Raw genomic sequence first — 16,227 nt, 5'->3', positions numbered from 1 at the left:
TTCACAATAACGTAGCTCTTCAAATGTTATTTTCTCCTAAAATCACTGCAACACCCCTACAATTCATTAACATTCATTGTTACGTTGACATAAGTTAGAGTCGACTAAACTACAGACCTTATTCCATCAGTGGAATAAAAGTCATGTCAAGATGGTAATATGTCACCAGTTCTTGATTCTGCTTTTGCACAAGTGTCTGACAAGACAGCAGGAGCCCCACAAAGTATCAAGCATACAGTGAACACAGAACCTCTGAGAACACAGGCACAGGATGACTTCAGATGACCCAGTGTATAAAGATGAATCAAAAATGGTCTGTTACTGATGCAGCCTTTAGGGCCAGCTAACATTAGTCATTAAGTATAACAAAGAGGACAAAGATCATGTGTAAAATATTCCATATATAGCAAAAACAGAGGAGATAAAACCAGAATTGTTTCTAATAGAAAAAGAACAAAGAAAGGACTGAGTAGGCAGAACCGCTCCAGCATTGCCATCTGCATTCAAGTATACACCAGATCAGACTATTTGTCCACCCAAGTCCTCCTTCACCTTCAGTGGAGAGAGAGGTGTGTTTTGGCTTGCCACCCACCATATTTTGCTAATCACAGAATCACTAGGTTGGAAAGGACCTTTAAGATCAAGTCCAACCATCAATCCAGCACCACCATGTCCCCTAAACCATATCCTGAAGCGCCACATCCACACGTTTTTTGAACACTTCCAGAGATGGCGACTCCACCACCTCCCTGGGCAGCCTGTTCCAATGCCTGACCACCCTCTCAGTGAAGAAATTTTTCCTAATATCCAATCTAAACCTCCCCTAGCGCAACTTGAGGCCATTTCCTCTTGTCCTATCACTAGTTACTTGGGAGAAGAGACCAACACCCACCTCACCACAACCCCCTTTCAGGTAGTTGTAGAGAGCGATAAGGTCTCCCCTCAGCCTCCTCTTCTCCAGACTAAACAACCCCAGTTCCCTCAGCCGCTCCTCATAAGACTTGTGCTCCAGACCCCTCACCAGCTTCGTTGCCCTTCTCTGGACACGCTCCAGCACATCAAGATCCTTTTTGTAGTGAGGGGCCCAAAACTGAACACAGGATTCAAGCTGCGGCCTCACCAGTGCCGAGTACAGGGGCACAATCACTTCCCTACTCCTGCTGGCCACACTATTCCTGATACAGGCCAGGATGCTGTTGGCCTTCTTGGCCACCTGGGCACACTGCCGGCTCATGTTCAGCCGGCTGTCAACCAGCACCCCCAGGTCCCTTTCCGCCGGGCAGCTCTCCAGCCACTCCTCCCCAAGCCTGTAGCGTTGCATGGGGTTGTTGTGGCCAAAGTGCAGGACCCTGCACTTGGCCTTATTAAACCTCATACAGTTGGCCTCTGCCCATCGATCCAGCCTGTCCAGATCCCTCTGCAGAGCCCTCCTACCCTCCAGCAGATCAACACTCCCACTCAACTTGGTGTCATCTGCAAACTTACTGAGGGAGCACTCAATTCCCTCATCCAGATCATCTATAAAGATACTGAACAAGACCGGCCCCAGAACCGAGCCCTGGGGAACACCACTTGTGACCGGCCGCCAGCCGGATTTAACGCCGTTCACCACAACTCTCTGGGCTTGGCCATCCAGCCAGTTCCTCACCCAGCGAAGAGTAAACCCGTCTAAGCCACGAGCCGCCAGTTTCTCCAGGAGAATGCTGTGGGAGACGCTGTCAAAGGCTTTACTAAAGTCCAGGTAGACAACGTCCACAGCCTTTCCCCCATCCACTAGGCGGGTCACCTGGTCATAGAAGGATATCAGGTTGGTCAAGCAGGACCTGCCTTTCATGAACCCATGCTGGCTGGGCCTGATCCCTTGGTTGTCCTGCAGATGCCCTGTGAGCACTCTCAAGACCTACCGCTCCATAATCTTCCCTGGTACAGAGGTCAGGCTGACAGGCCTGTAGTTCCCAGGATCCTCCTTCCAGTCTTTCTTGTAGACGGCTGTCACATTGGCAAGCCTCCAGTCTTCTGGGACCTCCCCTGTTAACCAGGACTGCTGATAAATGATGGAGAGTGGCTTGGCAAGCTCCTCCGCCAGCTCTCTCAGTACTCTCGGGTGGATCCCATCAGGCCCCATAGACTTGTGGGTGTTCAGGTGGCTTAGCATGTCCTTGACTGCTTCCTCCTGGATTATGAGGAGTACATTGTGCTCTCCATCCCCGTCTTCCAGCTCAGGGGGCTGAATACCCTGTAGATACCTGGACTGGCTATTAAAGACTGAGGCAAATAAGGCATTAAGTACCTCAGCCTTGTCCTCGTCTTTGGAGACAATGTTCCCCGCCATATCCAGTAGGGGATGGAGATTCTCCTTGCCTCTCTTTTTGTTGTTAATATACTTGTAAAAACATTTTTTATTATCCTTTACGACTGTGGCCAGACTGAGCTCTAGCTGGGCTTTTGCCTTTCTAATTTTGTCCCTGCTTGACCTAACGAGATCCTTGTACTCTTCGTGAGTTGCCTGGCCCTTCTTCCATAGGTGATAAACTCTCCTCTTTTCCCTGAGTCCCAGCAAAATCTCCCTGTTCAGCCAGGCCGGTCGCCTTCCCTGCCAGCTCTTCTTACGGCACATGGGGACCACCTGCTCCTGCGCCTTTAAGATTTCCTTCTTGAAGACTGTCCAGCCTTCCTGGACCCCTTTGTCCTTCAGGACTGTCTCCCAAGGGACTCTCTCAATCAGTTACCTGAACAGGCCAAAGTCTGCCCTCCGGAAGTCCATGGTAGCAGTTTTGCTGACCCCTCTCCTTACTTCCCTCACAACCGAGAATTCTATCATGTCGTGGTCGCTAAGCCCAAGACGGCCTCCGACCACCACATCTCTCACCAGTCCTTCTCTGTTTGTAAACAGCAGGTCCAGTAAGGCACCTCCCCTGGTGGGCTCACTCACCAGCTGTGTCAGGAAGTTATCCTCCACACACTCCAGGAACCTCCTCGACTGTTTCCTCTCTGCCGTGTTATACTTCCAGCAGATGTCCGGTAGGTTGAAGTCCCCCACAAGAACAAGGGCCAGCGAATGCGAGACCTCCGCCAGTCGCTTATAGAATGTCTCATCCGTCTCTTCATCCTGGTTGGGTGGCCTGTAACAGACTCCCAGCAGGATATCTGCCTCATTGGCCTTCCCCCTCATCCTTACCCACAAGCACTCCATTTGGTCTTCACAATCTTCGATTTCTATGCAATCAAAACACTCCCTAACACACAGAGCCACCCCACCGCCTCTCCTTCCCTGCCTATCCCTTCGGAAGAGCTTATAGCCATCCATTGCAGCACTCCAGTCATGAGAAGCATCCCACCATGTTTCTGTGATGGCAACTACGTCATAGTTGTCGCAATGCAACACAATCACACATAAAGCATTTTATTTTATCACTAACTGGGTGAAAGAACAGTATGTGTACAGGTACGTGTTTTCTGCTCCAGCCGTCTGAAACAATAAGGCCAATAACCACAGCACTGAGTCTGAGTAAACTCTGAGACAGAAACAGAATCAGCATAATATGTAGCATTTTCTGTCTGGGGGTATTATTTTGACTGATTGTGTATGTGAATAAGAGTCCATGAGACTGAGTAGCACTGTACATCTGCATGGGCATGTATGCTTTGTTCAGATCCTTGCTAAAGCTGAGAATAAAGTAATGATGTTAGACAGCTTCCAGAAATCAGCTTTTAAGAATGCCATTTTGATTCAGTGCTTTCAAAGAATTATAAACTAGATTTGAAAGTATAGTTAACTACAAAAAGAGAAGGAGCCTTTGACTGTATGTGCCCCTTTTTTTTTAACTCTCAATAGCAGAACTGACAAGTTGCCCCCGCTTTCCTGATATTTTTTATGTAAGCATTTTTCTTTTTAGTTATGTTGTTTAAAATGCAATGTTGGCAATGAGATATTGCTAGAGGCTTTGGACTGATGCCTTCTGAAGTTTCCATTTTCCCCAACTTTTACTAGCAATAAAGAATTTGTTTCTAGAAACATGTAATTTTAATTACAAAATTACCCCCAAAACATAAATGGAATTTAATTGGTTACAAAGTAATATTTTCACATAATCAAGGGATTGTTTAGGGGATTTAAGGCATAATTTATTAGTTCTGGATAAGGTGTACATTTTGATTCCTACAGGCAAATAACAAACTGATTAGTAAGTGTAATAAAGCAGTTTATTTGTCTGACAACTGGCAGTTAGAAGTGCAGTAACTTACTTGATCAATTGCCATTTTAAAGAACATTAAAGCTTCTCATAATTATGCTATCTATATGGTATGCAGATGAACAACAATACAGCATTACCCCTCTTACAGTAGTGATTTAATATGATGTTTCTGCCAGGTTTTTTACCTTTCTACATAATGCAAAAGGAAGTAATTACTTTTTGTACTGAAAGATTGAAGAATTTACTCCCTTTTAGATATGCAAAGAATTTGACTATAAGAATTAAAGATGATAGCTTCTCTCAATCAAATTTTTTCTGATATTCAAAACCATGCATGTCTCTTGAAAAAGAGTCTTAGCTTTCCAGTCATTTAGTTCTTCAGAATTCTGTAGTTGTCAAGCAAAGATAGCCACCTTGCTCTGGCAGGAAGCTTTTCCAACTTGTTACATAAAAAGAAGTTCTTCTCATGTTCCTTAATTCAATTACGTTTTCAGCTAACAACCACCGCCAACAGCTTTTGGAGTCCAGTTCTCTGATGACCTAGACTCACTGAATTCAATGGATCCAAGCCACAAGAGAGCAAATAAATACCACACACATTTCAGATGACATTATACAATGGAAAAGACTATGACAAATGTAGATCATGTTTTTGAGACCAAATAATACTTCAGTGATCTAGGTAAGGAAATACTTATCAGTCAGAGGTTCAGATGAACTAGATAAAGTACACTTCCTTGGAAAGGTCAATGAAGATTCCCTTGGTTCTCTACTGTTTTACTGAAACTGTCTAACACCCAATTAAAAAGAAAGCCAGGAAAAAATATTACATTAAAATCACACAAGTTTCAAGAGAGAGTGAACAAGTAAAAAATTAAACAAAGACAAATGAGATATATCGTAACAATAGCAAAGACATGCTATTCTCTTTTCAACTCAACATCAGTACAATTAACCCCACTCTTCTACTACTCCAAGAATCACACTTGGAGCAGATTTACAAAGGGGATCTATTTTAAAGTCTTTGGCAGAGAATCAAGTCAGGAATGCCATTTTCTGCTATATGAGAAAAGTCAAAAACCTTGTTAAAATTCTAATGGAATTTAAGTTTTAATGACTGGAAACTTATGCTCTTTATCACTGAAAACCATAGAGCAAAGCTTCTATTTTATTGCCATTTCTCATTAAGACATTCTACAAAAGTACAGGCCTACTAGTAAGAAGCTCAATATATTTAGATTTCCAACATAAGGTTCTGAGAGACCTCACATAATATCATTTTCAAAATAAATATTTTAACAAGTCATACATTCCCCTTCTACACCATGAGCTTTCAAAAAAAAGGTTGAGGAGAGCTAAGGAAATACCACAATTCTTTGGACTCTCTATTACACTGTTAAAGTTGCATATCATCTGTCAATTAGCTTATCTTTTACCTCATTTCCTGAAAAGATAAGCAGCAGTAGGTTTTCCTAGCTTTCTAATACCCAAACAATCTGCTGTCATTAATGACTTCTACCTCAAATCATGTCCTTAAAGTAGGGAAGCATTCTACTAACTTATTAATGGAGCACTGAAATACAAGGTAAAGATAGCAAATTGTACAAACAAGCCTGTGGCTACATCATGATTTCTTACATCTCTATTAAGATAGTCAGTCTATCCGCCAGTTCCTCTTGTTGCTAGTGAATGCCTTTAATAACTCTACCATTCTACTTGCACAACACAGCTCCTACCAACTCTTCCCCTTCACATATCACTTTCTCAGAAATCTTGCTGGTTCCTGTGAATATTCCCAGTCCTCAGATGCAGTGATGACCAGGAAGATCTCCAACCTACAGTTTGCAATGCTTACAGATTCTAGAAAAATTTAGCATTAATACAGAGATAGTTCTCTTGCCACTTATTCAGAATTTGCATATAAATTTGAGATGAAAACAGATAAAGTGTGCAAGTCAACCAATGCCGTACTCTTTGGCTATTATTAGTAATCATTAATTGAACTACTCTAGCATTAAGTGAGAATTCTTCACAGAAAAAAGGTAAACTATCATTATGTAATCTACCTTTCAACTAACAAATTGCTTATTAATTCAATCTCTTACTGATAGTCTCTATGGCAATAATTATCCCCCATAGCAAATAACACCTGCGGCATTTAAAAAATGTCTCCCTCCCCCATCTGACCTCTCCACATAACAGGGATCCTGAATTTGTTCTACTTAATCAACATAATACATAAATAGAATTGCTAGAAAAGTCCTTATTTATCAATCATGATTTTACACTGTACAGTATAAAGAACATTGAAGAGTTGCATTGCTGTATAGTACATACCCCATGCTCTTTAGCAGCCATAACTACTTTTGAAAGAATATCTTCGTCAACAAATGGCCTCACAGCATCATGGATAATCACTACTTCTGGTTTCTGGAGTGGATGGTTGGAAAATCCATTCTCTGCAAATATTTTCAGTCCATTGAAAATTGAGCGGTGACGAGTTATTCCACCTTTTACTATGGTAACTCTTCTGTGGCCATATTTTTCAATGATAGACCTCATTGTTTCAATATTTTCTGGAGAGACCACCACAATAATGTCAGATATCCAACTTATCCTAGAAGAAACAGTATAAAAACAGAGAAAGTAGACATGAATGACTAAAAAAAAAAAGTACAGATATCTCCATAAAAGAAAGAAATTCATATCAAAAGAAATGCAAGATGCCTAAATAAAGCATCTCTCAATGTACTCAAGTCCATGTTTTTTGTGTGTGTATTAACACTCCACATCTAAAGGATCTCTATCAACACATGGACATCAACCAAAGTAAACTAGAATTCTGGGAAGGGACTTGCTTACAAAAACCAGTTTGGGGGGGGGGGCGGGGTGTAGGGGTGAAAAAAAAAAAACAACCACCACCACCTTCTGATAAGCCTTTGAAAAGCCTTCAAAACATTTCTTACTCTAGCCTCCTTCCTAGTTTCAAATGTAACTTCTAAACGAATCAGATACAGTCTGTTACTTTAGCTTTCTCTAAATTCAGTCTACAATAAATTGTTAAATCCTGGGACCTGGAATACTCCATGTTCTACTGTGCAGTACACTGTGTACAAGTGAATAAGAAAAAAACTCTGAAATGAAGATCACTATCAAGACAGGCATGAGCAGTAACTGACAGATTGTTAATGAATCAAAAGTGTGATACTTGAATATTGACACAAAACATTATACTTGTAGTTTGCAAAAAAGTCTACATTATATATACACACACACGACAGTTTCTGCTCTAGGAAGCTAGCAAAATGTAAAAACATAGCTATGCTAGCTAAAGTTACCATAATATGAAAAGCATATTTTTACAGAACTTCAAGCTTCTACTGTTGGTATCAGCCTAGTTCTACAATTGAGAAGGTGGTGTGGGGGGAGAGTGACCCACAAGCCACAAGATTAAAACCAGTCATAACTGAAGTTAGGCTGAAGTCATACTTGTGTCAAAGACCTAGGAATACAAATTATAGTCCCATGTGGCATACTGTACTTCAAAATAATGGAAATACCACAATTCAAATCCAGCTATTTGAGCATCTTATTTCCTAAATGCTATGTACAGAGCACAAAAAAGGATTTAAAATTGTTTTATTTCCTTTCTGTGTCTCCACAGATGACAGGAGGGTGTTTTAGCATGACAGACAAGAAACTCGTCAGATGAGCAATGATTACAAAACCAATTTACTATTTACTATAGTAAAATTACTCATGTGTAGCTATACATCCAATTAGGGAGACAAGTACAGTATATTCTCTCAACTAAAAACTAGTAAAGTTATTGAAAATAATTCTGCAGACACAAGACAGACTAAGATACTAAATACTTCCAGTTAGAAAAATAAGAGTAAGAAATTTACAGTTCAGGAATACACGGACTCAAGGTATTGGTTTCTGCAATAACACATGAGAAGGCACTGCCTAGGAACTATCCTTACTCCAAAAGCAAAGTCATCTGTGATACAAACCACTCCCCTAGAACGACGTGAAACAACAGAGCAGCTTCCACCTTCTGTATGGTTTTTTGGAATTAACAGAACTCCATGGAAAATTATTTCAATGAATTTTAAAACAACTATTAAAAATAAAATAAATGGAATAAAAATATTTGTCCTTATGTTCATTTTAGTACTAACAAAGGCAGAAAATACAGCCAAACCAACATATGCTCAGCATTTAAGTATTGAGGTTGTTCAAATGTAAAATCTGAAGTCATATGTTTTCAAGTCTCATTTCAACTTGTCACTCACCACAGGTTCATCAAAAGGTTTTCAAATCTCTCAAATGAGTTCTGGCATAGTCTTATATTTAGCCACAAAACTTAGCACCTTTGCATGACTTCAACTTGGAACTAGGGCAAACTAATTAATTTCATCTCGGTGGTTCTTCTGAATATTGAGAGTCAGTCATTTAAATAAAGCAAAATTCAAGAAGAGCTATTTCACACTAAATGAGAATAAGAGCTCTGCACTTGTATTTGCAGAAAGACTATAGCCTTATAGTTCCCAGAAACAGTGGACAGTCTGCACATTCACTAGTGACTGTGAAAGAAAAGCACTGACATTTCCTATTCTGGAGTCAAATGAAAGATTATGAGGCAACTGGATAGTACACAGCATCTTCTGAGAAGCAAAGAGAAGAGAACAGAAGTATTGGGCAGCCTATGATAAATCTCTGCACAGGGCGGGTGGAATGGCTCAAGGCCTCCAGTGATACAATACACGCAAAAGTGACAGGATGCGGTCACAGCTCCACCCTGTGTCTGGATAAACACATTTATAAACTTGAGTATGTCCTCCTTAAACTCATTCTGGACTAATGTTCTATAATTAGAGCTGGGATTTAAGGGATGCAACCTATTCGTACAAGAGTATAAAAGGTATCCTTCAAGATTGATGAGGTACTAGAACGGCTTAGGCTTTGAAGCCTAACGCAGCCCATCAAAACTCGTGAAAAGCACTAATTCAGTAAAGTAAGCTACAAATTCTCATGAGTGAGAACTGTGCACCACACCGGTGCTTACTCTTTCAAAGATCTGCTTATGGAAACATTGCAAAGTGTTTTAATGAAGTAGAAAGATATCAATATACACTCAATCTGGCAGTAAATGGATTTTTTTTCCTCCCTCAATCTGTCACACTCTTTTCTTCAGAAAGATTTCATATTAAAATAATAAGAAGCTCAGGACCTGCTCAAAACCAGTTTAAAATAGTAAACACCCTTCCCATTTTGTAATTGTAACATTAGACCAAGATAACGCAACCTTCAGAAAGAATCAGCACAAGGCATGAAAAAGATCAGAATACTGTACCCCAATGCGCTTTAACAAGCCTTAAATACAGAATTCTAGAACTATAGCACTAAAATGGAAAGTCAAGTCTGATCAAATGAAACCAAAGTAACAACCCCAGCTATAATCATTTTACAACTGCCTTGGGAGGACCTCAACATTAGTAGAAGGAAAACAATGAGGCAGAAAAGGACTATATGCTTGTTTCCTGCAGCTGTCCTCTCATCACCTCCAGACAGACAAACCAGCTGCCTAGTAAAAAACAGTACTGTTTCATTAAATTTCAAATAAAAGTACATACATTTATATTAGTTGAGCTAGAACTCAAAGTAAAGGAGCTCATTAACTCAGCAACAGATTAAGCTATTACATGACTTCACAACACAGACTGCAGAGGAAATGAAATAATGAGTTATGCTCCGAGAGTGTATCACCTAAATGGCATGCTCAGGTACAGATGTGACGGAGGTTTAACCCTCTATCAGTTCACTCACATGTAAACCAGTGCTGAGCCTGAAATCTGGCATAAGACTTAAATACTCACACTCAGTTTCTTGCAACTCTTACTCAGGCCAATAACAACCTACTGAACACACAATGTTCTGAAATGAGCAAGTTTTATCGGCAGAACAAGGCCAGAACCAGGCAGTCACTGCTGAGATGGCTTTAGTGCAAGACATGATCTTTCACTGCCAAAGAAACTCTTCAGAGGTACAAGATGAATCATTATATTACTTTGCTGATCATCTTATTCAAGCACCAAATGAAAAAACTGTCAAGAACAAAATGCATTTGCAGAATGCAAGCATAGCTTCCTTTTGCTCTCTAAGCTTTGTTACGACTTTATTGATATACGAAAAAATATGAATATACATGAATCTTTTACTTTTACAAAGTACAAAAATGGAAGCAGGGAGCTTTTAAGTCTAAAAAGTTTCACAGGTGCATTAAGGAAGTTTTGAGCATCTCATGCACAGAAGATACACATTTTTTCTTGAAAGTGTTCTTTATTAGTCACAGAAAATAACAAAGATAACCTTCAAAAAGTTAAAACAATTGGATTGTTCGCTATGATTATTTTTAACTCATAAGCAATTTCAAGAATAAGCTAATGATAACTGGGGAAAAAAAACCTATCACAACAGATACATTTAACAAAACTGTAATTGTGTGACCTGTAGATACAGTGAACATGCATCAGCCAATGGGAAAAAATACTTGGCAAATAAACACCACAAGACCCTTCCAAAGAGGCGATTGTTTGGAAGCTTCCCTCAGGTGATTCCCCCCCCCCCGCCACATCAGGCCACCTCACCTGTTCTAAAAGACTACATTACACTAAACAAGGTAAACAAAGCTGTCTGAAACATTTATGGAAAATTTTTATTCTGCCAGTAAATATATTAACTCTGCTTTCCTCCTTCATAACTTCTCACTGTACTTTCAAAAACTGGTGAAATGAGCACAGCAAGAATAGCAGCAACTTACTTGTCCCACAATTTTTTTAAAGTCAACCTTTACCTTAGTCTGTTTCCCTCCCTAGAACTTTAGTAAAATATGTGAGCACATGTGCACACAGAGCTGAGATTCCTCCTTGTCTCAGAAAAGGAATTGGAAGAGTCCTATTATAAACAAATATACACACACATAAATTAAAATTAAGGAAGACCCCCCCTACCAGTTTGTACAGAAGCAAAAAGAAGGAATGCCATTCTAGTTCTGTTAGTGCAAAAGCATTCCTTAGTTCAACAAAAGCAGAAACAAATCCAATGAGGAAAACAGACATTTCAATTCTCCAACACACTTTAATTTTACCTTCAAGGTAGGACCTGACCTCCCTATCAGCACCACCGTACTGGCAATTCAAACCAATCATTTCTCCTCACACTATTTTTCCTCACCTCCTCTTCCTAAAGGCATCATCTTTGATTAATATTGGCAGGCCAACATTCTACATGCTGTCATCCTATGTCACCCTTTGCAACAGTGCTTATTCATTCATGTCTACTCTTGTCTCATCTGTCAGTTTTTCCACATCAATATTTAAGATGCTCACTGCTTTCAGTTGAACAGTGTAAAAATCTTTTTCTCCTGATTTTTAAAAAGCACATGCAAAGCAGCTGCAAATTCTTGATCTGCTCATGTATTTCTGCCTATATGCTGCTACATTTTTCCCAGATTAAAAAAGCTCAAAAATAGCTGCAGCTGCTGAGGTAACCAGTTTAATAGAAGTTACAGGCCAATGAGTCAATTACAGCAGGTAAACAATAGACATCAGAAGACAGTATCAAGCTAAACAGAAAGTCTGCCAGTTCTGGGTGACAGATTATGTGACAAGCTGCAGTTCCTCAGTATTACATTTTTGCGCATACATTTGCACAAAGAACAAACGAGGTACCTCCTTTGCAGTTTCAGAATCAGAAGTGTTGAGATGACAACGAAAGCCATTCCGAGCTTTAGAGTGCATCTCTTCCCAACTCCCCATACACATACATACCAGCCAACATTCCAATTCAGTACAGAGATGGCAGAAAGCTCTGCCTGTGAGAGCACTGGCACCAGTTATTGCACTCCTAAAATTAAGCGAAAGCACTAGGTTGTTACTCTCACAATCAACTTGGGATCATGCGCCTGGTTGGACTGTACAATTAGAATTCAACTTTCTAATTTTTTGCAGCTTTAGGACATAAATATAATACTGTTGCTCAAAGAACTGTTATTTTCCCAGAGCTTACTGGCAGCAAAAACTAAAGATTTTTTTTTAATTAATAATGTTTTATTTTCCTATGAATATAATTTCCTTCCCAAACCTCACTCTGTTCTCTTTTCCAGGTCTCCAATACACTGAGTGAGGATATTATTCTTCTCTGTAGATTCCCATGACATTTTGGCAGAAGTTACAGCTGTGACAAGTTTTGGATTGGAGGTTTTGCTTACTGATGTCTTTAGCTTTGTGACTGGCTGCTGTTGAAAATTAAATAAAGAAAACAAGCAATATTTCTTTCATAAAGTAACAAGTGACCTGAGGGAAGCCTCTCTGGGTGGGAATGGAAAAAAAGTCCCAATTTAGATGTTGTACAAGTTTCCATGAGTTAAGAACTTTGGGAGATGTTGGCAATTCCATTTCTTTTCACCACCCTCCACTCCTTCCCATTTATTCCCTCTAAAATCTAAAGGTTTGTTTTTCTACAAGTTACTACAAAACATCCAGAATACATCTGACACTCCACTCCTACCCACAGTGTTTCAAGTGACACTAGGTACAAGACATACATTATGTTAACATTTGACAATAATATATTAACTGTCAGTCACATGCCTAGAACTCAACAGTCTTATGAAAAGGAAAAACCTGACTGCTAAGATATGCCATTACTTAAATTCTTTGCTCCAGCGTAAACAAAGAAAAGTTACACATGCAGCCTCACGCTACGTGAGCTATCAGCTTCTAGCCCAATAATTATATATTAAAGCCAAGGGGGCATTTAAGCTTCCTGCTGAGGCAGGGAATTCCACCATGGACTATAACAGTGAATAATAATGCAGCACTGTAGACCACCTCTCTGAAGAGCAGATCTTTTTTCGAGGCCTCAACACACTATTAAACCCATCTCCAATGGCTACAGCAGAATAGATTTTTTTTTTTTCCAGGCCTGGGGATCATATTCTGACCATCTCCAACAGCTATGATAGGCTTAAAGCTCACCAAACCAGCCACTACAGCTACAGAAACCCTCGAGCTTCGAGGCTGAGGGCCTCGAACAGACCTCCAGCAGCCATGGAAAACTATACATTTCAAGGCATCCGCAGCGCTGGGGAAAGAGGAGAGCCGCCCGGGGTGGCAGTGACAAGGCCGGGCTGGGATGGGGGAGAGCACCCAGCTCTCGCCCCCTACCCCTCCCCAGCCACAGCACCCCCGCTCTGCACCAGGCCTTGGCGTTCCCAGCCACCCTGTCACTTACTACAGGTTTTGACTGGGCGGGGAAGGAAGGAGATCCCACCGAAACGCAAAACCAAACTTTCCGAGGGGCGACCGCACCGGGGCCGCCCTGGGCATGAGGCCGAGGGCGGCTGCCAGAAGCTTTCTAGGGACTGAGGGTACGGCGAGGGCCGGCAAGAGCCAGCGGCCAGGCCACAGGCGGCGGAGGGGGAAGGCCCGCAGGGCGCGGAAGGGGAGCCGAGCAGCGCCTGCCTCGTTACCTCTCCATCGCCCGCACCGTGTAGCTGACGAGCGGCCTCCCTTGCACGGCGCAGAACTGCTTAGGGGTGGCGCCACCCAGGCGTTCCCCGCTCCCGCCCGCCGGCAGCACAGCCGCCACCGGCGTAACTGCGGGCCCGGCGTCGCGGCTCCGGCTGCAGGGCTCCATCTGCGCGGGGCGCCGCGACTGCTCCGCTCCTCGCCCTCCCCGCCCCCCAACAGTAGGGAACGCGGCCAGGACTGCACGACCGCCCGCGAGCTTTATTTGCCCGCGACGTCCGCAATCCAAAGAATCCAGCGCCCGCCCGCTCGCCTGCCCCCCAGCGGGAACCAGGCCCTACTCGTCGCCCACCCCGCGCTAGGCGACGCCCCGCAGAGGCATGCGGGCCCAGGCACGGCCGTGCAGCCCTGCGGTATGCGCCTAGACCCCGGAGGGTGCGTGCGTCCGCCCGCCTGGGGCACCCTTGCAGGAACACAGCAAGCACACAGCAGCACAGGCCGGATACCCCAGCCATCGGCCCTTTAAATGCCCGGCGCGCGGGTCATTGCGCACAGCGCATGCGCGGCCGGGCCGGGCTGCTTCCACCTGCGACGAGGCCGAGTAGTTTGCCGGCCGCGCAGAGCGCGCGCAGCTGAGGGGTCGTTAGGCGCCGCGTGGACGCGGGGCGGGGCGTCCTGTCTTGTCCTGCTGCGGGGACTGTGGGGGGCGCCCCGCCCCATTCCTCCCGCCCCGAAGGGAGAGGCCGTGAGGCGGTGCTGCTGCGTGACCCGGCTCGGGTTGCGCTGATGGGGGCGGGATGCCTCCTTTTTCACTGAGGCGATAAATACCCGGTGTTTGGAGCCGAGGGGAAGGCGGTCCTGTGTCTTCATGCGAGCCCAGGCTGTGAGAGGACTGCTTCTCCACAGGCTGTCTGGGAACGCCTACCGAAATCTGGTGTATGTTGCCCTTATACCTAGGAGGGAGAGTTTGAAATAGTGGCAGTCAATTTACGGGTAGAAGCCGGCATGTTCCAGCTCATCTTATGATGTTACTGTAGGCGGTAGCCGAGAGAAGTGGATGGGAAAGTTCCCAGGGCTGATACCCATTAGGTGGCAGAGGAGGCTTGCTAAGCGTGGCATCAGGTCACACGATAATCAGCAAAACGGCTCTTGGGTTGATATGTCTGTCTTCACTGTATGTCCTAGGCTGTAACTTGAGTGTATTTAAATACTGTTGCTACCCTCTGTCCTCATTTGAAAGTTTTGGACATCTTGCTGTAAAGATTGCCTTGCAAACTAAAGAAGTGTTGTGAGCTTTTTTGTTGCTTATCGGGGAGCAGTGAGGGCCAGCCGCTCCAAAAGGGAAGGGGAGCCTGGAGCAGAGCGTGGTGTCAAGGCAGGCAAGAACAGTAGCCTTGCCAACAAGGACCCAGGATGCTAAGCGTGAGTCAGGGTCAGGATCGGGCCCTTGGGGTCAGGCATAGTCCAGTGATCACCCGGCACCATCTCAGTGAGGTGGCGGGTCCCAGGGCAAGCCAGACAGAGGAGTCAGTGGGTGCGGATCAAGGTCAGGGAGGCACCAGACCAGGTGCAGACATAGGGGGCCAACAATAAAGACTCTGCTTAAAAGTAGCTCCTAAAGGAAAAGGAGGAAAGAAGGGTCAGGCCCTTGCTTCTGGCTTTCTTCGTAACAGCTCTTATTATTGGCAGAGCTGCCTTTGGGCTTGGCAAGCTAATCTCCTTAAGTCAGCCAACTAAACTTCTTGAAGGTGGGTGCATTCAGGGCCCTAACACTGTCCTCTTTGACATTATGTTTAGGAAAAAATCAGTGTCTTATATGCAGGCTGTCCTAAAAGAACCAGAGGCTTTAGAGTCTGCAGGTTTTTTTTTTGACCTTTCTATCTTTGAGACAGTAACTTATTTACAGCTTTTCAGATTTCTTTTAGTTGTGTTAAGAGGAACCTAAGTAGAACACATACAGAGACTTTTCTGAGCAGTAGGTCTGTTTGAAAAAGCAGCATGGAAGGACATGTGTTATGTCCCAGCTGGGATGCTTTGCCAGTGCCAGCTGGACTGGGGTAAAATGGTCATATGGGATTACAGAGGCATCATTAAGTAGGAGTCATACAATAGGAGTGAAGTGTTCCCTGCTGGCAAAGGCAGAGTTCACATATACCCTTGATACCTGCAATAGCAGGGAAGTCCTGGAAAATCGGACAGTACAGTGAAGAACATAGGCACTTTACATGCAGAGGTGTCTTGACAGTTAAAGACAATGAACAGAAATCACATCAGCTTGTACCATGCAGTGAAACATGAGAGGGACTGATGACAAAGAAAGGAAAACATTTTAAATGCAAACATAATGATGTGCCTTCTAGGTAATGATGTCTCCAAAAGCTTCTGTAAGGAACAAATGTATTATCATGGGCATTGAAGGAATCATGCATGTAAAAAAAAGAGGAAAGAATATAAGTTACACAGATTGCTGAAAAACTTTTGTAATGGAGACCCTT

The 16,227-nt window shown here is 43.1% G+C and overlaps 1 protein-coding gene across 1 annotated transcript in view; it reads right to left on the bottom strand.

Moving 5' to 3' along the window:
- The window catches only part of CRPPA (CDP-L-ribitol pyrophosphorylase A), a gene marked incomplete at its 3' end in the record, with an annotated part of 125,786 nt that extends 111,641 nt beyond the window's left edge, over positions 1-14,145 (bottom strand). The window contains exons 1-2 of the mRNA XM_081996361.1: positions 13,735-14,145; positions 6,534-6,813 (exon numbers count right to left, since the gene is read on the bottom strand). Coding sequence (XP_081852487.1) covers positions 6,534-6,813; positions 13,735-13,901 — 447 coding nt within the window. The 5' untranslated portion in view covers positions 13,902-14,145. The remainder of the gene's footprint in view (positions 1-6,533; positions 6,814-13,734) is intronic.
- Positions 14,146-16,227: the final 2,082 nt, after the last annotated feature.

The sequence above is a fragment of the Phaethon aethereus genome (genome assembly GCF_964289735.1).
Source record: "Phaethon aethereus genome assembly, chromosome: 2".
In the NCBI taxonomy this organism is placed as follows: domain Eukaryota; kingdom Metazoa; phylum Chordata; class Aves; order Phaethontiformes; family Phaethontidae; genus Phaethon; species Phaethon aethereus.
This window is presented reverse-complemented; position numbering and strand designations above follow the sequence as displayed.